Raw genomic sequence first — 23,774 nt, 5'->3', positions numbered from 1 at the left:
ATTACAGTTTGCACCATTTCAGGAAACATGTTATTTCCTAACAAGAAAATCAAGGAGCAAGTCCCTTAAAAATGAAGTGTGCATACACCTCTTGCTCCAATTAAACACTGTTTTCACTTCAAACCAACTGGTGTAATAAGTCTCAAGGTTGAAGTTTCACCACTGGTGATGGTCAAAAGCCAGTAGAACAGGGAATTTAACTACTTTCAGTGCTAACACAGAGGTTGTATGATCCTTCAGTAATATTTTGCCATGCCACTGCTCTAACTCCAGATCTAACAGCTGAACTCAGTGTGAGCTAGCTACACCTGAAGTAATACAAGAATTTTAAAAAGCTCTGAGGAAGGCAGCAGAGTGTTACATCTGTTTTGCCACCATCATTTTTATCATGAGATAACATAAGGTACCAACATGCTTCTGGAGTATGGCACACTGTCCTTATTATTTCCTACAGTACAAGGAGAAAGGAAGTGCAGTTGACAGTTGTCACCTCAGTGCTTTAAGCTTCAGAACCTACTGCTGCAGTTAATTGATAAAAATCATATGGAGCTCACCTTTGTGGAAAAGGAGAAAAGAAGAACTTTATCCTTGTTTTTTCTGAAGTGATTTAAAAGCTGCTGAAGGACCTGTAAATGAACCACAGAATACAAATGAAGAGATTTTATCTGCAGGTCATCTCACACACTTACTTGTGTTCTCAGCCTTTAAACAGGCTACACTATAGTAATTGTTTGCAAAGCCAAACAGAGGAAAAACAAAAAATACTACTAACAAAATAAATGTGCCAAAGGTAATGGAGATAACAGACCTATGCGTTTTTCAGTGATCTACACGGAAATCCTGGTATAAAAAGACCATCATACTACTAACAGGTAAATTCAGACACTATTTGTGTCAGTGCAGACTGCAACAAAACGTTACTTATCTCATGTGCTAGCTCAGTTCATGAATTTTTGAATGTAGCAAATGCACATAATTCCCCTGAAAACAGGAAGGTCTGTTTAAGTTTTCTGTACCACATCTCAGTTCAGAACTTCTTGGAACTTGTCTTCTTAAAATAATCAGTGAGATGTATGCCCCTCCCCACTCCCACTCTTGTCTGTTGCTCTGTTTACAGTAGGATCCAGCTTCCCAGACTCTGCACAGACCTTGAAATGCCAATAATCTGCCCACACACAATGTTCTTCTGGTGGGGAAGCAAATAATCCAGAGCCTTGTGTCTAACAGTGATACTGTTATTTTCCAAAGAAGCATGTCCACATCTGGCAATGGCAGCTCCGGAGTACCATGAAGAAGGAATACACAAAGGGAAAAGAGGAATTTTCTGTACCATGTCTGTAGCTTTCTCCCAGTGGGCAATAAATATTTAAAAATTATATTTATTCAGTGATAAATACACAAATTGTTAGTTGACACTGATTCACTAAAAGCCTAACAAATCTTTGACAACCAAATAATGAGGAATGTTTCTATTAAATTTACAGTTCTGGATAATATCTAGAATACAAAATAGTAATTCTACATCATTTACAAGCCCTTCTGTATATATTAGCCAGCCAGTTACAAGTGAAAACAAGGTACAAACAAGGTATTTTTTCCCTGGTTTCATTGTACAACAAAATACAAATCAGTATGTATTTTATTGGGAAAAAATCCACATCAGGTAATTTAACAAGAGCTAAATGACTTACATTTGCATTTTATTTAGCCACATTAAGAAACAAAAGAAAAACAGTGACATGCTTTTAAAGTACAAGGAATTTGGCTATGTATTATTGCTATTATTAAAGTATAGGTCAGATAATTAATGTCCTATAGGAGAACACACAAAGAAATCCACCCAGTGTGTTGAAATAAAATGGATCAATGTCATGCCCATTGGTATTTTAGGTATTCTGGAATAATGAACAGCTCTGATGAACAGGGAAAGTAATGAATGGGTTTGCAAAGACAAATAAATTCTTTGCTTGCACACCAGAGTATTATCCTGAAAGTGGTTAGTCTGAAAAAGAAATACTTGATCATACTCAAGCAAAAGTAACATGCTCTTTGTAAGAGTCCACATGGATTTAAATGCGTATCTCCCCATTACTACATATCGTGAGTTGTTCAACTGTGATGAAATGGTACCTTTCACATCTCAGAATACCTTGTTTGTATACAGATGTCCAAGCTAGCCTAGAGTGTTTTTAAACCTTCAAAACCATGCCTAGCTGGGTTAGGGTTATGTTTAATAGCAAAAGTTACTATTATTTGCAAGGTGCTCCAATAGACTTCCATTTTCCTACTGAAATAATGATAATATGCCAGGCAAAATAAACCAATCAATCCAACATAGTTATTCCTAAGACATTGATATTAATTAAGAACAGTATTTGAAAACTCCACAAATGGACTTCTGTGGAAATATTATACATGTAGTTTTTTTAAAAAAAAAAAGTTATTTCAAATGCCTAGACATTTAATAGCCCTTTTCACTTAAAAAGCATAGAGTCTCCCCAAGCAAGAATTTTATCAAAACTGTGGAAATAATCAAAGTAGTAATGAGAGTTACTGCAGGCTTTTAAAACTACCCTCATTTTTCTTACTTATTTTCCAAGCAGCCTTTGTGTTTAAAAAGCAATGGAATCACTTGTTCTTACACTTTGGAGGTCCCCACTTTCTTACTTCATGATGGAAAAAGGATAGTTTCCAAACAAGGCGGCACTTTCACTTCAATTCTCACATATGCAACTATTTCAAGTTAAAAATCTAGGCATGAAATTCGCCTTGCAACAGAAAGTGTAAGCAAGGTCTTCCAAAAACTCCATATTCTGCAGTATGATTGAAAATGAAGGGATAATTCCACAAAAATAGCTGAAGTTCAGATCACACCACTGTGTTATTACCCACCTTCCACCATAATAAGGATGTATTAGAGTCACAGAAATACCATCAGCACTTGTATGTGTATATTTGGATTATAGGGACTGCTGTTTCCGGGCTCTACTTATAATCTTAAATTCAGAACAGGAAACTTGGGATGGCACACTAAATGCTGCAGCTTGCAAAACATGTAGAGATGACTGCAGCCACAGCACAAGGTAGGACACAAACACCAATATGCCACATTCTCACAGTTCCATTCATACAGTTTTAGTTTTACTGGTGGCAGTAGGCATATTCCAGAGTAGAAAAAGCTATGTTTGCCTGCGTGTTTTATCTGTGCTTGGTGAGAGAACAGAAGGCATTTTAGCAGATAGGTTAACCTTTTCAACCCTTCAAAACAGTTACAACTGCTTAGCTAATGAACTTCGTCAAATCCCAGCCTTTCCCCTGCCCTGAATAAATTTAAATTTCATTTAGTTTCTACAATTTATTTATAGAACAGAAAATGTAAAGTATTACAGTGAGACGAGGCTATTAAAAACCTTTTACTATAACATCTCACTTATTTCCAAATAAACGTTAAAAATATACAAAATAGTTTTCAAGCTCTAGTATCTGATGCCTCTCCTCTGATTACTTTCTGACAGTAAGAAGACTTTCTAAATAGAATACCTTCTGAACAACTTTCCTTCCAGAGCATAAAACCCAAAATCATCCCAAACACCTTCTGTTTTAAAATTCAGATTAGAAAACAAAAGTTAGACAATCTTTTCTCACAAGACAAACCTCCAGTGCAATCAGCAGCAGCAAAAAAAAAGCCACCACAATATCAGACACATATGAACCAATTTTTGGCATCATAATTATTCTGAAGTGGAATTTAATGGACTCAAAAATGACCTTACTTTTCAATGACGGCTACTCAGCCCATTACACAAAATTCCTCTGTCCAGGCACAGAGATACCACCATACAGTCCAAAATACTCTGTTTATGCTAAGATATATTCCATGAACTGACACAAAATTCAAGTTCCCTTAGAAGAGAAAGCAGATGAATTTCCCCTCAAAGTAAGCAATTCTTTCAATAATTCTTAGATAAATTCTATCCAGTTTGCAATAGACTGAAATAGACACTACAGATATCTAAAATAAAGAATTTGTATAAATACATACAAAACCAGAGGTCACTAACAGTGGAAAAATATTCTGTAAGTCTACTGGGCTGTCATAAATGCAGCATTTGAAAATGCTTCTATTCTGTAATTCATAAAGTAAAAACCAACCAAACTAGCAGAACTATAATACCAGATCATAGTTTCTTATGTTGGAGGAAAGAAATGTCCATATTGCTTTGTGCCTTTGCCTACTACTACTGCAGTGTAGTGTCTGATCTGACTTTTTAAAAAGGTCAGAGTAATAAAATGTTCTGTGAAAGAATTATAGCAATTTTTTTTATTTCCTTTCTTACTTTTCTACAGAAATTTATATTGCACTTATCTCTCATCTACCACATATACCGAATAAGTATTTTTCAATATAAATATTACTTCAAAAATACAAGGTTGGATTTTAAAATCCAGTTTCCTATGACACACACTGCATTTCTTCTTAAAAATGGAAATTCTTCATACCAAGGCTCTTCTCAATAATATGGGCTTATTTAGGGTTTGTTTTTTTGGGGGGTTGTGGGGTATTTTGTTTTGGTTTTGGGTTGGTTTTTTTTTTTTTTTGCAATTACCTACAATCGACATAAAAAAATACCTTGAAATACTTGAATACCTTGAAATATTGATCAGGACAGACTGGTAACAAGCTAAAAGATCAAAAATTAAAAAAAAAAAGGAGACCCAGAAGTTTCTCTAGTGACATAGAATGAAGATGAGGATTAGGTGATTCACTAACAATAAAAAAAACAAACAGGAGTAATCATCATGCTAGTAGCTCATTATTTTTAATTATGTATTTCTCATCTTGCTCTACTTGAGGGCTGGACTAGATTACCTTTCAAGGTCCCTTCCAACTCAAACTATTCTATAATTCTACTTACATTTGGGCAATTTATCCAGAAACGTAAATTAGCCTGGCACTTCTCTACTGATAGCTCAGAGATTCATTTTTCGAACCATGTAGATCTCTTAAACATTCAACCTGCCTGACATCTCATCAGTATCAAGCAATCAGCACAAGCTCAGTATACTTAAGATCACAGCCTCTGCTCTCTTGCAACCTCAGTTATGCTCTTACTCTGGCACTGCAATAGAGCAGAACCTTCCTTCTTACCACCCAACTCCACTGCACACAAGCATGAGAAGAGTTTTACTGCTACCAGCCAAGGTTACAACACAGCCACAACCAGCTGCACCCCCAAGAAGATGCTGCAGTCTATGCTGTCCCAGAAGCAACTCCGGCTTACAGCCATGGTTTGGAACAGATTCCTCCCAACAGGCAACTCTGCAAGCTGCAGACTTTAGAGGCACATAGTGTTGGAACCTCTGCCTTATCTGAGGCATTTTTGCTTGCCTGTGTTGTTCACTAGTGTGTCAAAAAACACATAATGAAAATGGCATAAGGCAGTGCTGGAGTGATGTATGCAACGGTGCCAAGAGAAATTTCTAGAGAAAGCAAAGTTAGTTTTAACCAATAAAAGAGCAGCTTCATAAGCACCACTGAACATCATGGTCTTAGTTTTTACAGGTATATATTAAATATTTGCTGGTAGCTAATAATAACGTTGATTTTCATGAGATAACAAAGTGTATATAACAAAGGTAATATGCAGGCCTCTCACATGTATAACAACAGAAACGAAGGATGTTGCTTGCATAATAACAAATCAATAAATTGGTAACAACCATTACTGTTACAAAAAACGTGGCCTGGTCACTGCCTCCCCTCCCATGACAACCAGCAACTGTGAATATCCAGGTTTAGAGAGAGAGCAAAAATATAGTATACTCCATTCTGCATAACTTCTCATCCTCCAGTTACTCTCAGCTCAGGAACACTCTAAACCTAATATGGTTTTTGTTTTAGTTAGCTACGTCAGACATCTTTTTCAGTTATTCATCCTGTTCCCCTCTGAAACCAGTTTCTGAGGTAAGGAGTTTCGCAGGTTTACACTTATCATGTTTATTTTGTTCCTCTTTAGCCTGGCTCCCATTAGCTTCATTTGATGTCCAAAGGGTTAGAAAAGACAGTAAGCACTCAGTACATCTTCACCAGTTCCATTCTACTCATGATTGTCCCTCTTATGTTCATCCCAAGACATTTCTTCCAGGCTGGAGAGTCCAAGCCTACTTGGGTGCTTCTGTCCCACAGCACTGATAACCTTTCTTCTCTGAACCTTTGCGGCCCTTCTCTGAACCTTTGTAAGGTCTAACACATGCTTTTTGAGAGGAAGGACTGAAACTACCCACAAAGCTGAAGGTGTGCACAAATCATTAAGTCCATAAAGATTTTGTTTTGCTCTCTTTTCCTTCCGCAAACATTTCCGACTGCCACTGAGTCAATGGTTTCATGGAACTGTCTGTCATAATATTATGACTCCAACCCCCTTGACTGCAAGGTTCGTTTCTATAACCATCACTAAATATGCAAAGCTAACATCTTAGGATATCTTAGCACCACAGATCACTCTTACACAGCCTTTGCCCAGAGGCACCCTGATCCAAGACAGGAGATCTCTGCTGTGGTACCACCGCCATAAACAGAATGATTAAAACCCACAACTATTAGGTGTACATTTTCTTATACAGCTGCAGATCTATTACTATTACTAATACTTATTTTTCCTCTAAAGAACAGGTTTACCTTCATTTTTCCACTGTACTTTGGATCTGAAATTGTTTCAAAGGCTGCATCTTTGCTTAACTGCACAAAATCTGGAAAACTGGAAAATACCTGGCTGCACACCCGTTTGATATGTGCTTCCTGGAAGAAAAGCAGAAGGTTTGAATAGGCGTTAAAAATTAGAGCTACATTTGGATACCAGTAAGCTACCCAAGGAGTTAAAGCAGGTTAAAACAAATAATCGGAAGTAGCTCAATTAGAAAGAGTTACGTGTTTTTATTCAGCTCACTACAGAAGCGCTGGATAAAACATCTCCTGTGTGTTTTGGTTTGATTCATTTAAAAAAATAAAGAGGATCCTAATCTGAAACCATGGATTCCAGTTACTAGAGTAAGAGATGCCCAAAATTTCTTCTCCTGGGCAGATACTGCAATAGGACTGGCCAGAATTGCCAGTCTCAAGAACTCTGTTGGCTTGAAGTCTGCATTATCCAACAGTTGTGTACCAGCATTTCTCTTGACCCTCTGGCATAAGCCAATATGGGAACTACATATTGACCCACCAATATGACAAAAAGCAATATGGGAAATGCATTTAAACTGTTCAAAAGCCACATTAAAGCTCCACTGCTAGAATTTGGGTAGCTCTGAACTTGAACGTGACCACATACTTTAAGTCTACTTTTCCAGAGGAACAGAAGAGATCTCACCTCATCTAAGAATAACACGTGACGGACCTTAATACTAAAGGTAAGAAATACTACCAAACATCAGTTTCTTCAATAGATTTTGGAGGGGTTAATAATTATGTATGCTGTAAAAGATAGTAAGTCTCAAAATACTCATATATTGTTATTTCAGTGGTTATTTAAACTCTCAAATGTTATTACAACAAAAACTACACACATAATATAAAAAAACCCAAACATAACACTGAAAACATTTGGGTATTTATTGCATATAAGGTCCTGGACACTAACAGTAGCATTTCCTAAAAAGCAAATTGCTTTAATGGAACAAACTTGCCAAAATTAGCTAGGATTTTTCTCATTTCCATTCCCTTGTGGCTTCTGAGAGGAAGTGGCAACATCCCTAAATCCCTTTGCTCATTTTTGGATCTTAAGGACAACATACAAACATATTTAAAACTCTGCCACTTGTGGGTCTTGCAGGTTGCTTGCCACAGTAACAAGATAAACTGATACTGCTCTCTCATTGAGCATTTTCTACTAAAACATGCTTCTCATTATTTAAATAAGCTCAGCTCTGAACATAAAATACTAGAGAAAAAAACACATAATTGCTTATTATTTATTCATTTGCACAGACATTCCTCTTACTAGTCACTTGTCATAAATGGAACAGAAATAGCATTATTAGAAATCACTAAAAATTACTCCTCCCCCTAGAGCTCTCCAATGTTTCTATAACCCTTATTTTCAGATATGCACCAACTAAATGAACACACTGTTGTGTAACATGTCTATCTATTAAATAAGGGCTACACTCTGAATTACTGAAAGGAAAAGGAATTTTGCAAAATATCTTAATTTCAGTTAGTTAAGACTTAAAGGAGGCCATCAGCAATTCTCATTCAAGAGTTTTCATCCCATTTTCCACAAGTATTTTCTAGGTACTTCTGAAACTAACCTGCTGCTTGCTAGTGTTGTCTGTCTGCAGCAGTGCAGCATGGTTTGCAACCTTCTGTAGGATCGTCAGGTAACTGAAGCGCAGTGACTTAATTGTTTCACCGTGAGCATTTACCTACAAAAAAAAAAAAGAAAAGAAAGAATGTTTATGGAAAAAAATACTCCTGAAAGCAATAATCTAAAATAAGTGCTATTCTTACAAGGTTTAATGCATTAACAATTCTAAGTAGTACTATCATTGATCCCAAAGAGATGCATACTGTATTTCTAACAAAAATGCAGCAAGGTTTTTTCCACTCAGCTTTGTGATCCTATTGGTAGAAAACATCTTCTCAAAAAGAGAAAAAGCCCACAGCTATCTTCATAGTTTGCTAAACATTTCAGATAGCGTGATATCTACAGAAATCACTAAGATAACCAAGAATTCCTTGGTAGACAAAAAGACAGTAGCTTTACAACTGATTTAAATGTAAATCAAACCAGAGCTGTTTGGATGACTTCTTACCCTAGAACTGCTAACTTTACTTTTCTCTACAGCAGAAATGTATAATGTTTTATAAACATCTCAAGTAACATAATTCAAACAACTTAAAACATTGTACAATGCAGCAGCAGCAACAGAAGCAGCTATTTTTCTGGTTATGGTTGGCTGATTCAACCAATATTAATTTTCCTTTCCTTTCTCAAGTTACTAAATTTCATGGTTAACCTTGGAATAAGACAGTCCATAAGAGCACTTAAGCATCTGCAGGCCTGCCTAATGCCCTTTGTGAATTAAGTTCAACAGCGTTTTACTTTTTTCTACAAAACATCACGAGAAACAGAAGCCTGCAAAGAACTAATGCTAGTATCCATGGAATATTAAACAGGCTGATAGCGGGATTGTTTTTAAAGGAAGATACAGGAGACTGAATAAGATACATCATTTGGAAAAAAAAAAATTCAAAAACCAACCCACACTATACAAGAACCAGAACAGGCCAGAAAGGAAACAGGGAGAAGCTTCTAAAGAGACTGCTTCTAAATGTTAAAAAGACACACTTAATCTGAGTCTACTGAGTGATATGGACAAAACAAATACAAAGCTAGGCTAATTGAATGTTAATGAAGTCCAGCAACAATAGAAGAAATCTACAGAGGTGTTACTTATGAACAAAGTTCTGCTTGTGCTCTATGGCTACTGTCAGTAGTTCTCCCTTCAATGAAGCAAAGCAAAGCGCATGTTCAGCAGCACAGAAAGACACAGTCCAGCTGCAGTTATAACACAAGCAAAGCCCAGACAACCTGCTATGTCCAGGATGCCTCTGATTTGCAGCTTCTGCACTGCCCACCTGAGGCATATTGGAGCAGCATGCCTGACACATACTGAACATCTCAATGCAATATCCTTGCCAACATCAACTGTTTCACAGGTGCACTTATTAATACAACAAATCCAGAATTTACTGCATAAATAACAACCACCTGCTCAGGGCATGCAAAGCAGCTTTGCTGTAATCCCAAAGTGCCTAAGTCCATCGTGCTCATGATGCAACCACCCATGTTTCCAGTCACGACTTCCCAAACAGATGGCCTACAACCACGCAGCTGTTTCAATCAGCTCTTCATCAGCAGAGTCTCTCGAGAAAACCTATCTACCACTCAAACCAGAAAGACTATTCTAAAATCCAAACAGTGCAAGTTCTTACTTTGTAACAACAGTTCTTCCTTTTACGGCCGCTGTTGCAGCTACAGGGCTCTCCTGCTCGTAATATTAAGCTTACATCCTCTGTCTCTAGCACAGCTTGGTACACTGCTTTCTGGAATTCGGTCAGGGAACAATATACCATCTGCCAAAGAGAGAGAACCCCCAAAACACAATTACGTGCAGCATACAATGAAAAGCAAAGAGCACTGCATCAAAAAACACAACATGGAAAACAAAGTAGAAAACAAGAATATATTTGCTCAAATAGTTACATGAAATTATTCTACCACCAAATGAAAAAATCTGGATCTCAACAGCAAAATAGTATGAAATTGTAGCGAAAATGTACATATAGGTATTTTATCCCCTCCCAAAATTCTACAAAGAGTATCAATATCAAGCTACAACAACCTGCTGTTAGGTTTCTATAAACCTTTCAGTATGGCTTTTGTGGAGGGATAGGAGGAGAGGGAAAAATGAGAGAAATAAATGCAGAATTGTAATTAAGGATTCCTCTCTGCTTTGCCAGTTGCTTAATTTACCCTTTTTTCCCTCCTTTTAGGCACTAGCTGTTGTAGGGCGCTACCACAGGCAGGATAAACAGAATAAGCAATGAGAAGGCAAGGACTACATAGCTCTACAGCCAAAACTCTTATCCCTCTTCTTAGAGACCATGGGTGGCATCTCCATGACATCTTTAGTCTTAAGCAGCAGGAGACAGAATCCCAAGATCATTCCTTAACCTAGGCCACCCACACAGCAGCCGCACCATGCTGAGCTATAATAATACAGCAGTAACTCGAACATATACTCACATTAACAAGAGAATGAAAAGAGTAAAACCTGCTAGATTTAGAAAAGCAACTGACTGGCATTTGTGTTAATCTTTCCTTCAGAAGACAGTTTAGATTACGTTATTATACACTAAGAATAAATACCAAATTTTTAAAACAAAACCAGCTGCAAACTAATGCATTTGTCTACTTAGAAGGAACGCACAAATGTATCTCCTAAGATTTCATCAGAACTCTTAGCTACAGTCATACATATCATCACCTCATATAACGTTTTAATAATAATTAGATGAACAGGATTACAGACCTATCAACAATCAGCTTTAGGTCTGGGGGGTTTCTTTTATTTAGTCATTGAAAATGAGGGAGTTAAAAATGAAAAGCATACTGTTCTATGTACAAAGTGTCAAGCTGCAAATTCAGAAGTCCTACATAGAATTTCAAGAGATTTACATACATTGCATTGGGTTTGCACAGAAAAATACAAAAGTGCACATAAAACAGATGTGTAAATCACTAGTCAGAAGTCTAGCTGAGCATTTTCATGCTTGATTAACTCCATTTCAACATGCAATCATAGTAATTACATGAACAAAGCACACTACTGCATGTGCATTTTTTCCAAGGCTCTGGATTCTTCTTAAATTCGTAAATCCAAAAGAAAACCATAAACTACTAAAGGCATGATGAAAGAGAAAAAACACAACAAAACCAAAAAAGAGATATATTCATTAGCATTGTATTTGTAATGTGCAGACACTCTTACTCTGTCTTCCTTTTTCGGCAACTGATCACTGATAAGCGCTTTGGTACGTCTCAGAAACCAGCCGGACATTTTTCTTGCTAGCTTCACCATGGCCTTACGACCTGTTGCTAGCTCTCTTTTAGTTGCAGTGTGTCTCTGGCCATGCTCCACTGGATCAGAAAATTTCTTCTTGAAATCTAGTTTGCTACCCAAAAGTCCTGGTACAGCCCTATTAAAAAACAAAAAAAGGGGGGGGGGGGGGGGGGGGGGGTGTGCAAGGCAGGGTGTAAGGAATAACATTTTCTTTACTCCAAGGCAGTCTATCCTTTTCCATTGACTAAAAGCATACCATAAATTGTTTGTGCCTAACAGCAAGAGATCTTAAATTAACAATCACTAGAGAAATTAATAAAAATTGTGTATACAAATAGAAATGTATACTACTTCCAGACATGCCTCTTTTTCCACTTACTTACTGTGATCCTCAAATGAGAAGAGATTCCCCTTAGGAAAGGGTTGCCATCTGCATAAAAACTGAAGCTCAGTAGCGCAACAGAAGTCACAAGTCCACAGATCCTCTAAACTGTAAGGCTGCTAACTGTTCAGCAGCCTAAATTGGAAGCTATGCAGTCACGTTTTCAGTTTTTACTGTTTTTGTTAAAATCAGGTTATGCAGATACTGCAATTTACTAAAAAAAAAAAAATCTTAAGAAACCCAGTGGGAAAAATAATTTGGTAATCATTGGCAGCACTACATATTGGAACAATCTATTACTATCAGCATAGGATGCAAGACTAAAAAAGTATTTTTTTCCTCATATTTCAATTCAGTCTGTATTTCCTTATATTTAAGGCACATTTGCTTTGTTCCCCCTCTGTAAAGCATCCCCAGTAAGTCTTCTATGTCTAGATTTTTATCTAGTTATTTCCACTCCTCCCTCTCCATTAAAAGTTTTCCTGGACAAGACTGTTGCTTTCCAAACATGTGCACTTGTGCATTTTGAAAAACAGCAAAATATTATTACTTTCAACTTCCAAGTCAGAATGACCTGCACATATTGGATAGAGCAAAGGCACAATGTTGTTCAAAACTGTGTAATGATTCTCTATCTACTGCGTGAAGGAGAGATGAAGAAGAAAAAAACAGTGTCCTTAAAGAAAGGTAAACATAGGGGGAAAAAAGAAAATAATTCCAACTGCTTCCCAAATTCCCTAAAGAAGCCAGATGACAAGAGGAGCTCCAAATTCATTAATAACTGCAAAATACATACTGCAGATATATCTGCCAGGAGCTTACCTCCAATACATCTATGGAAAACATATTTACATTCTCACAGAACACTGGAGTTTTTTGGGGGAGGGTTGTGGTTTGCTGGTTTTCTGACACAGATAGGTCCAAATCTTCTAGCCCCATCCCAGCCCTACTGCATGGTTAACATAAAGAGGTGTTTAAATCATAAAAAAAAGATATTTTATTTACCAGTCCATAACACACCAAAGTTCCTTCATGCTGTTTTGAAGAATGGTTCCAGTAAGACCTATGCGAACATTGCATTTTAATGACTTCATGGTTTGAGTTATTTGAGCCTTTGGATTCTTGATTCTATGTGCTTCATCCACTATCACAGCAGACCATTCTACACTGCAGATCAACAAGAAACATTGTATTAACTGAAACGACTTATCCCATCATCCCACATACACATACTAAGTGAAGTCACCCACACACGTAGCCGTGATTATTATAAGACACTTACTTTTGGTTTTCCTGTTTTACATTGTATTATACTATGCAGTTTCCTTATATTCTGTTTGTTTAGTAAATTCAGTTGCCATAGTTAAGTAATTTGGCTATACAGTTTTAGCCATTAAAATGAACTACTGTTAACTGTATCAAATGCTTTCTGTGAAGAAAGCAGCTTTCAATCTCTGGAGCAATCAATCCAGCACATCTCACCAGCACTAATTCCACTCGTAAGTAAGATTTAGAAAAATTAACTTCATCTCTGAAAGTAAACTATTGTAACATACTGAATACACGTGTGCTTCATTTTTCCAACAAAACCTATGCAGTATAACTGGAAGGAGACTGAAAGCATTTCAGTCTGCATGGTTTCCTACATGGAAGCATCACTCAACTTCTTTAGTATCTGTATGATACCAATATAGCAGAAGAGTTTTAGTATTTTGTGGTTTTGTGACTAGGAGGAACATACCTAGAAACAGGGACTGAAAGATATTTTGCAGCCAATTCAAGCATAAAACTTGGAGGTAGAATGACCTGTATACTGTGATACTAATTTAAGTCATCAAGTTGCTAGGAAGAGATTTATTAACTTTATGAGATTGCTTTATGTATATGAATTAATATTTCAGCACAAAATGGTATCTGCTTTGAAGATACTTCAAGCAGCAAAAAGCTGAAACAGACATGCTTAGAAGGAAACCTCTCTCCTGAGCAGGCTGCATTTAGTTCACCAGTCTAAAGGCTAATCCTGTGGCATTCTTGATGCCTGCTAAACACATTCATTCATATCTGAGCTGCTTACATTCCTAAAATCTGCTAAAAACTGGAGGTTCTGAAAGGATCCTAACAGATGACCATATGCTAGCTCCAACTTAATCTCTCACTATGCTGATTTACATGTTTAACTGAGTCTACATATTCTTATTATTGGTAATTAAATACTTAAGACCAGTTTGAGTCCAATCAGTCATTCTAGCTAAGCAAGACACATAGCTTCTTCCAGTGACAAGATCACAGGCCAATCTAGTAAAATGCTCTGCACAGTTTGGTAAATCTGTATGCTGAAGTAATGTATTTGCAAGCAGTCAGTCACACATCAGATCTGCTCTGCACATGCACCTATTTCCTGACCACTGTCTATTCAATGACCAAGCCTGAAGAGTTCCTCAGAAAGACAACAGCAAGAGACAGAATAACACAACTCCTTTGCCTTCTCCTATCTGCAGTTCTTTTTCAGATCTGAGCGCAGACAGAGCTGGATATCTGATCATTTTGGTGATGGCTGTCCAGAACACTACGACACAGGCTGGGGCCTGGACCTTTCCCAGCGCCTAAAACGACAAGATCTGCAGAGCCACTGCCAACACCAGCAGGCAGGCTGCTACTACTAGCTATTCATGCAACTTGTACCCTACTTCCAAGATGACATAAGTAAAGAGGACCACTAGAATCAGATGAGACTAAGTACTCCTGAACATAGCCAAAGGAAAGGCAACACTCCTAGCTTGAAAATGCTGACAGCTACGGAACAAATAAAGTAGGATTTCTAATACAATCTGCTGTCAGAAAGACTTTGATTCTGATAAATCCATCGGGTACTTAAAACTGCACACAGAGATACATATACACATCTTCTATCTCAAAGTTTTTAGGACTCACGAACTTCATCAAGCTGATGAAAAGTGCAAATAACAAGGAAAATACCTTTTGAACATTTGCTAAAAACTCCCGATTTTTTTCTCCTTACATTGTACTTAAAGATAGAAGGATCTTCTGCATATCTTTTAGCTACCACCAGTTTTCAGGCAGGCAGTTCCTGCATCTTTTAGAGAACACTTCAGGAACAGGTTAACAGCAAAAACTAGCTTTACGGAAACTATTCAAACTTCTCCCAAGCTACAAAGACAATATAAGGTAAACTCTCCAAAGACAGTTAAATGGGATTCTCCTCTTCAACACAATGAGTCACTGGATTTAACGGTACATACATCACACAGAAACCATACATACTTGCAAAAAAACATGCAAACTTAGACAGACAGCTAAAATCTGCGTGTAGAAAGATACATTAAAATCATTACCTGTTAAATTCATCCAAATATAGGCGAAGCATCTCATATGTTGTAAGGGCAACTTCACACTTCCCTTGCTTGATGCGACTCAAGTCATCATCCTTTTTACTGCCATGTAAGACAGAGACCTTAAAGTACCCCCATGTGTCTAACTCATCCTTCCAGTTGTACAGCACTGAAAGAGGGGCCACTATGAGGAAAGTCTAAAAACAAATACCTGTTATAGTATTACTGGAAAAACTACCACATAGCACTTTCTCAATAAGGAAAGTCAAAATAATGAGATTTATTTTACTGCTTTGTAGTTTGAATTATTTTAATTCTGTCAACTTCAAAGCATAGTATAGAAAGTATCTGAAGAAAGGGATCTCAGGAATTTTCTAGTCCAACTTTCTGGTCGATGCAGGGGCAACACTGAATTCACACATTTAGGGCTTTCCCTACTCAGGTATTCAAAACCCCCAAGGATGGGGTGGTCCACAACCTTTCTCTGTGACCTGTTCCAAGATGTAATTGTCCTCAAAGTGAAATTCTTCTTCTCTTATTCCCAGTCAGAAGCACTTCTGGTTTTTTTCACATGAAGTGCTATCCCTTCACCTCTTCTCTGCCCATCTTTCCTGAGGAACCTGTATCCATTATTCACAGAGCTAGTGTCATGTGAACCATTCTGACTGTTAAATATTCCAATTATTCCAATAAAATAAAAATAGCAATGGAAAACAGAAATTGCATGGGTCCCATGATGAGTAGAATTAAAATGATCTTCAGATTTCTCCCGTTAACACAGAACTTTTACATGTATCTTTATTTGCTGTATTTGATTACCTAGGTTATCAGTCAGCCTCACTTCTGACATTACGACAGTCATTCAAGAAAATATGCGATGCTGCAAGAATATTAGCAATAAGTTTTCCAAATATATGTATTTGCCTTAATTATTTAAATACGTTAATATGTACACACATGCTTTTTGTACTTTAGAAACACAATCACACAAAACTATAATTTTCTACTCACTGGCATGCGTTTTTCAAAGTACTCTAGCCACAAATCTCATCCAGATATTTCCAAATGTTTTGTGTTAGTGCAGATCACCAGTATTAACAGATTAGACAACAGCAGCTAGATAATGCACTATGATAGTCTGGAAAACTGAAGGCTTCCCTAACACTACTAGGAAGGATGACTAAAAGCTGTACCTTCTTGGGGTTACGCTTTGATTCCTTTTTCATTGTCCTCAGTAAAAATTCTGGCATATTATTTTCAATATCTTCACGTGTTCCCTTTTTGTGCAAGACTGCAGCCAAAAACGAAATGACCTTGAGAAAGAAAACAACTCTCGGTGATTATGTACAAAAATGCAAACAGAAAGAGAATTAGTTCCACTGAAAATAAACATTTAGAACAAAATCCTGGACGGGATTTAGAAAGGGTGTTTGAGGGGGACTGGGTTTTTTGTTTGTTTGGGGTTTTTTTTTTGTTTGTTTCTTTGTTTTAAATCCATCTGTTTTTAAAATAGGAACCCCTTCCTTTGGAGAATCCTGAATTCATGACAAGATCAATTAATTGTTCTACTTTACTCTTTCACCCTCTAAGTGGAGATATCCCAAAAATACAGACGAGATTATGAATGAGCCAGCAGAAACTGGCATGCCTTGCAATTTTTCTCCATTTTCAGGAGGACACGTCAATCTTGGCTAAGCAGAGGGAAGAGATACTTGCTAACTATACTCCCAACATGACTTCTGCAAATGGAAGAAGTTTAAACTACAGGTCAGATTTTTACTAATATGCCATTTTCTGTATGTTCCATTCCTTCCAATTCCTGTTGTTAACTTCAAAAGCAGTTCTTCCTATATCATCATAGAATCGTTTGGGTTGGAAGGGACCTTTAAAGGTCATCTAGTCCAATCCCCCTCTGCAGTGAGCAGGGACAGCTTTCACTAGATCAGGTTGCTGAGAGCCCCGTCCAACCTGACCTTCAATGTTTCCAGGGATGGGGCATCTACCACCTCTCTGGGCAACCTGTTGCAGTGTTTCGCCACCCTCATTGTAAAAAATGTCTTCCTTGTGTCTAATCTATATCTACCCTCTTTTAGTGTAAAACTATTCTCTCATCTGCCTCAAACCAGCCAAGGTGATTTTACTTTGATTATGAGAAGACACATCTTATAATACACAACAGTGAGGACAAACATCCTAGCAGAGGCTATTCCAAGCTGCCCCCATGGTAATCCAAAACAGGAAGAAGGCACAGAGATACCTGGCCAGAACACTCAAATCCCTAAAACCCACTTGGTATCCATGGGGCTATGCAGCAGCAAGAACCAGATGCATCAGAGAGGTGCCCTTCTGAAAATTCAACAGGCCCCCTTTACTCTGAGCAGCCAGCTCCACCCGCTTCCTTTTGCAGCTGCTACACAGCTGCTCATAGCAGGGCAGAGGTAAAGCTGCCATCTGTTGATTTCCAAAATAGAGGAAATTTCCAGAGGTTTCTCCCTCTAACGATGTGGGGGAAAGAACCAGCCAAGTGTGAAGAAATACAGGAAGAGTAAAGGTAGATGAGCAGAAGAGAGGAAACCCATCACATATGGGGCTGCAGGGTAGGAAAGAGATATGTAGAAGACATATTTTTATATATATGTCATTTTTATACATAATATTTCATATAAGCAGAAGCTAAGAGGAACTGCAAGTTTGCACATGTTGTTTGACTTCAATTGTTTTGTTTTTTTTTAAAGCCTTTCAAGAAAAAGAATAAAATTAAACTGAACATAAAATCTCCATGTGTCTTCCAGATCCTCCATTTTTGGAAGAATTATGCATCACAAATTTGTAACAATAGCGAAAGACTGTAAAAGGGCAACTCTGCTGTGAAACCTCTGGCTCTTCCAGATAAAGCAGGAAGCAACCTAAAGCCCTTAATAGGAAACTTTAACTTAGTGCAATCATGTTAAGAAGCAGTATTCTTCTTGTCTCCACCTCAACTTCAGCTTGAAATGAAAGAGCCATACAGTCAGGCCATTTAAGCAAAAACTAGTTCAGAAGTACAAAGAATATTAAAATGCAAAAGTTTTCTAGAGAATTCTTGTATCTCAAATCAACCTATAATTCAGAAACAATAAGGTTCAGCCAACTGACACGAGTTTTCTGTAAGACTAAATCAGTCACTTGCTACTTGATGAAGTTTAATATTTATTCTTTCATACATACTAATCTTTTCTAAACAAGTCAAATCCTTTTTAACTTCATATCCACTGAACTGCCTTTCCCATACTGAACTTGAAAAACATAAATACTGTGTTTTATGAAAAACATGCAAGATATTCTTCAAAACTTCTATCTTTCTTCAGCAAACTTGACACTGTAATTAAAGAAATAACCGTCATATGTGAATTCCACACAAGAACACACTGTCACTGTGTGATAAACATGACTAGGTCATTACAGAATCAGTTCTGAGATTCAAAACATACATGAGATGGAAGCAAGACAACTCAACTCCCTGCCCTCTGCCTCCCACCCTCAGTTTACTACTACCTTATATAGATGCTTCTCACTATGTGAAATCAGGTATTTACAGTTCAGGGCAGAAACAAACTTCCATAACTACAGAGTTGCTAAACTGCCATGGACAAGAAACATGACCAAGCTTAGGAAAAACATAAGGTAAATGGATGCAGTTTAGTTTTTATAAACATCTGTTAACAGATCAGCAGCAGCTACACAAAGCCATGATGCACCTCTGAATGCTCTATCCAGAGAAGTTTTGCCAGTTTAGTTTACTCACTCCTCTTGTCAACTTTACTACAGAACAATACTTCTTTGTACTCATGGGTGTCTATCAACTTTCTCATAAATAGAAGGGCAGCAGATGCTACAGCCAGAATTTGTCAGTGAAGGAATGAGCTTGCATTTGACACATGGAGGGAGAAAAGAGAGGGGGACAAAGACTAGCCACTGTAAGATTTGAGCTGCTAACTTAAAACCAGACAGACTAAAGAGAATTTTGAAACATAAAACCACCCTAATTTTAGTAAAATAAATAAATCATTTGGGCCACACTGATTCAAAGCATAATGGAAAAATCCAGCTATACTTTGTCCTTTCATCAACCCAAGCTGTATTTCCAAACAAATGATAAAAATAACATGGAACATCTAAGCATTTTTTCCAGAGATGGGAGTAACTGTGTCGGCTCCTTCTCATTCCCAGGACAGTCAAACTATTGGTTTCCACAGAAAAAAGGAAGATGACACTGAAAGAGCTACAGTCAGATAAGAGCTCTAAGTAGTTGTCCTGGTTTCAGCTGGTATAGAGTTAATTTTTTTCGTAGTAGCTGGCATAGTGCTGTGGTTTGGATTTAGTACGAGGAGAATGTTGATAACACACTGAGGTTTTAGTTGTTTCTAAGTACTGCTTATGCTAGTCAAGGACATTTTCAGCTTCCCATGCTCTGCCAGGTGCACAAGAAACTGGGAGGGGGCACAGCCAGGACAGTTGATCCAAACTGACCAATGGGCTATTCCATACCATAGGACATCATGCTCAGTATGTAAACTCGGGGGAGTTGGCTGGAGGGGAGCGATCGCTGCTCGGGAACTGTCTGGGTATCGGTCGGCAGGTGGAGAGCAATTGCACTGTGCATCACTTGCTTTGTATATTGTTATTATTATTATCATTATTATATTGTTATTATTATCATTGCTGTTTTACTTTATTTCAATTATTAAACTGCTCTTATCTCAGCCCAGGAGTGTTTCTCACTCTTACTCCTCTGATTCTCTCCCCAATCCCACCAGGGCAGGGGGAGTGAGTGAGTGGCTGCGTGGTGCTTAGTTGCTGGCTGGAGTTACCCACGACAGTAGTTTTAGCATACTCCAGTGCAAATTGCTTCCATGATGTACAGGTAATAATCCTCAACATACACTCCACATAAAATGAGTACTAACATTTTAACTACAGGAACTGCCTGTGCTTACACTAAAAGAGGCCACATCCCCGTTTTGTGGCCTGTCAGAAGTTAATCTTAAATACAGCAATGGCTTCTGGCTCTAAGTGCTGTCCTGGACAGTCACATCCTGCCTCCTCCAACACAACAGAAAAGGAAGGTTAAGCTCCACTGAGGTGTCTTTTCTTAAATACATTATTTTTAAAAAAGATTTACATCTCACAGAAAACACACTGCCAAAAACAGTTATCTATCCTCTCAATGTAATAATCAAAAAGAATACCTGTACTGTCTTTCCAAGGCCCATATCATCTCCAAGAATACATCCCCTTTTATTAACATAGTGCCCATACAGAAATTGGGCTCCTTCTCTTTGATAATCACGCAGGTATCTGTTAATTGTATATGGGATAAGATCGCCATTGTCAGATAATTTAAAAGCAACTGCAGGAGACGGAAGATTTCGGTCAGGAAAATAAGGCTTTTCCAGATCACCATCATCACATATTAAGCTTTTCCAGGGTCCTCTACTGGCTTCGACTCTACAAAGTTTACTTATGAGTATTTTCCTGTCTTCAGACTCCAAAAATGATACAACAGCAAATGATTTTCCATTCTTGTCCTTTTCAATACAGGATATTGTTCCTTCATGAAGTTTCCCATTTTCAAGACAAGGGGCAAGGCATTTCTCTCCAATATGCCAATTATCTGTAAAAAACCACACACACACATAGTGATAAACTGGCCAAACGTACAAAGTATTTCATTCTGTCACACTAATAAACACTGGATATAAATTTATCTGACAAAATGCATACAACTTAAGATAAAAGATTTTACTGAAGGTAGCACTAGAATTAGGATACTGATTACTGTTTAGAACCAAATGATGAGCTAGATATTAAATTATAATGTGCTGAAGTGCTGCTATTTCATAAATATCTGAAAGTCTATAAGAAAAAACTCTTGTGTAAAAGCCATATTCTGATACATTAAGTTGTTCCACACTGGCTTCACACTGGCAAACACCGATATGCTGATGCCTGCAGGTTTAGTGTCCAATTAACAGACCATGTTGTCCTGCTTTTGGCTGGTATAGAGTTAATTTTCTTCCTAGTAGCTGGCATAGTGCTGTAGTTTGGATTTAGGATGAGAGTAACATTGATAACACGCTGATGTTTTTAGTTGTTGCTAAGTACTGCTTATGCTAGTCAAGGACTTTCCAGCTTCCCATGCTCTGCCAGGTGCACAAGAAGCTGGCAGGGGGCACAGCCAGGATAGTTGATCCAAACTGACCAAAGGGCTATTCCACACCATGCTCAGTATATAAGCTGGGGGGAGTTGGGTGGGGGGCAGTGATCGCTGCTCGGGGACTGGCTAGGCATCAGTCAGCAGGTGGTGAGCACTTGCATTGTGCATCACTTGTTTTATGTATTCCTTTATCATTACTATTATTATTATTTTCTCTTCCTTTGCTGTCCTATTAAACTGCCTTTATCTCAATCCACGGGTTTTACTTTTCCCCACCCCGCACCGATTCTCTCCCGCATCCCACCAGGGGTGAGATGGTGAGCAAGCAGCTGTGTGGTGCTTAGTTGCCAACTGGGGTTGAACGAAGACACACATGAACTGGTCAAAAAAGCCTTCTACTATTTTAGATACACTTCTGATCTACCTGAATCTAGTACTGCAGTGTCAGTAAACTGTTTTGCAGATATAATCACATAGGAAAACATCACCTTTCGCCTAACAAAGCCTGGAACATGTCAAAACGCCTTATGTTTAGAAACAACAGAACTGAACTTTAAGAACACTTAGTAGCAAATGATTTGCCTATATTGTTCATTAAAGCGGCTAATTACACAGTAAACTGCTTACATAGCCACACAGTCTGGAACTGTTAAGTCTGTTCTTCTATGTGGTCTCACTACAGCCTTAATACAGCATATCAAATATTAACAACAGAGATGGCTGAACCGCTTTATTTTCAGCTCAGTTTTACATTTCATGCACAAAGATAATTTTTTTAAATGGTATGTATGCTGCTAACAGAGAAAGGGGAAGATAAGAACAGCAGTGTATCAGAGTCCAAAGAATGCACATCATACTGACAAGGAAAAACCCCAACAAAATATCTCTATCAGAAAAAACAGGGCCTTCACTCTTCATAGTCAAAAGAGAAAGACCTAGCAAATAACAGTTGCGCACAAAGTTTTCCAAATCTGAACTGAGGAAGTATTGGCCTTTTGTGTTTGTGGAAACAATTTCCAAACTTCCCCTTTCTAAGCCATCCCAAAACAAAGAAAGGGACATACATGATTCATTTCAGAACTTTCATTGTTTCTTATCTATTTGTTGGAATAAGTTCTGCTACATCAGCAGCAGTGAGAGGCACCTCAGATTTTTATGGGAAGGAGCAAGAGAGAGAGAATCTTGCATCAGTGCAAGTATTTGTACTTCATAACTACGATCAGTCGTAGTACACCCTTCTGGGCACGTCAAGCCAGCTACTTTTCAGAGGTAAAGAAAAGAAAAGAGGAAGTCCTGAAGGCGAGAAACTCCATCTTCCCGCATTTTTATGTGTCAGCGCAAAAAACTCATGGAGAAGACAGGTTCTTCTCACTAGCTGATGAGGTTCTGGAAGTATACACTAACAGGATTATTCTCCACAGCATATTAGTTAGATCAGCGATAATTATACTTAATTTTTAAAAATTAATTATATACACTAAAAGAAAACAAATCCATCCATGTAGCCCACTATTCTGCAACCAGCAGTCGCCATAAGATGACATCCAAGTAACAATAAGTAATAGCACAAGCATACAGAATACCTCGGTTCTTAAATTCTTTGTCCTTAAAGTATTCTTTTAGTTATAGAGATTTCCTGGGCCAGGTGTAGTTTGTCTGTTTAGCAAACCCCAGTGGACCTCTCTCTTTCAAGTAGCTCCATTCCACCTTCAACACATGCAGATTCCTTGCATTCAGTGTCTTCCGACTACGAATTTCACAGGCCTGCTCTCTATACCTTAAAAGCTTTTGCCTGCTATGAACTTGGATCCCACCACCTAAACTGATAGCTCATTAGTTCTTATACTACCAAGATCATAAACCACAACCCCTCCGTTAGACTCACCATTTTCCAAATCTCTTTCATAACACCCCCCATCATCCCTGATAAGCTCAAGCCCATGCCCTGTGACCTGTACATAAGCTGCTCCATACCTTCAGCCATTCCTGCTGACCTTCTCAGAGACTTGAAGCTCAAACGTATCTTTTTGAGGCAAAGGGTGAAGTACAGACAGTATATTCAGCAAATCATACGTAACTAATCTCTTAAACTTTAAGGCGTTTGTACTGTCTCTCACACATGCTCAAATCCATGCAAAAATGTGCACTTGAACAACTCCCAGTAGCATCTACATCTTTGAGCAATTTCTCAAAACCAAGAACCAAGACTGAAAAAATGAAG

General features: G+C 37.9%; 1 protein-coding gene across 7 annotated transcripts in view; it reads right to left on the bottom strand.

Annotated features, from left to right (window-relative positions):
• ERCC6L2 (ERCC excision repair 6 like 2) overlaps nt 1-23,774 on the bottom strand; it is a 59,703-nt gene that overhangs the window by 34,642 nt on the left and 1,287 nt on the right. For all 7 annotated transcript variants that reach the window (XM_075727222.1, XM_075727225.1, XM_075727224.1 and 4 more), the window contains exons 2-10: nt 20,586-21,010; nt 16,551-16,670; nt 15,361-15,554; nt 13,013-13,174; nt 11,554-11,761; nt 9,995-10,135; nt 8,308-8,421; nt 6,680-6,799; nt 555-626 (exon numbers count right to left, since the gene is read on the bottom strand). In XM_075727222.1, coding sequence (XP_075583337.1) covers nt 555-626; nt 6,680-6,799; nt 8,308-8,421; nt 9,995-10,135; nt 11,554-11,761; nt 13,013-13,174; nt 15,361-15,554; nt 16,551-16,670; nt 20,586-21,010 — 1,556 coding nt within the window. The remainder of the gene's footprint in view (nt 1-554; nt 627-6,679; nt 6,800-8,307; nt 8,422-9,994; nt 10,136-11,553; nt 11,762-13,012; nt 13,175-15,360; nt 15,555-16,550; nt 16,671-20,585; nt 21,011-23,774) is intronic.

The sequence above is a fragment of the Pelecanus crispus genome, chromosome Z (genome assembly GCF_030463565.1).
Source record: "Pelecanus crispus isolate bPelCri1 chromosome Z, bPelCri1.pri, whole genome shotgun sequence".
In the NCBI taxonomy this organism is placed as follows: Eukaryota; Metazoa; Chordata; class Aves; order Pelecaniformes; family Pelecanidae; genus Pelecanus; species Pelecanus crispus.
Note: the sequence above shows the minus strand (reverse complement) of the source record. Positions and strands in the feature narration are given on the sequence as shown.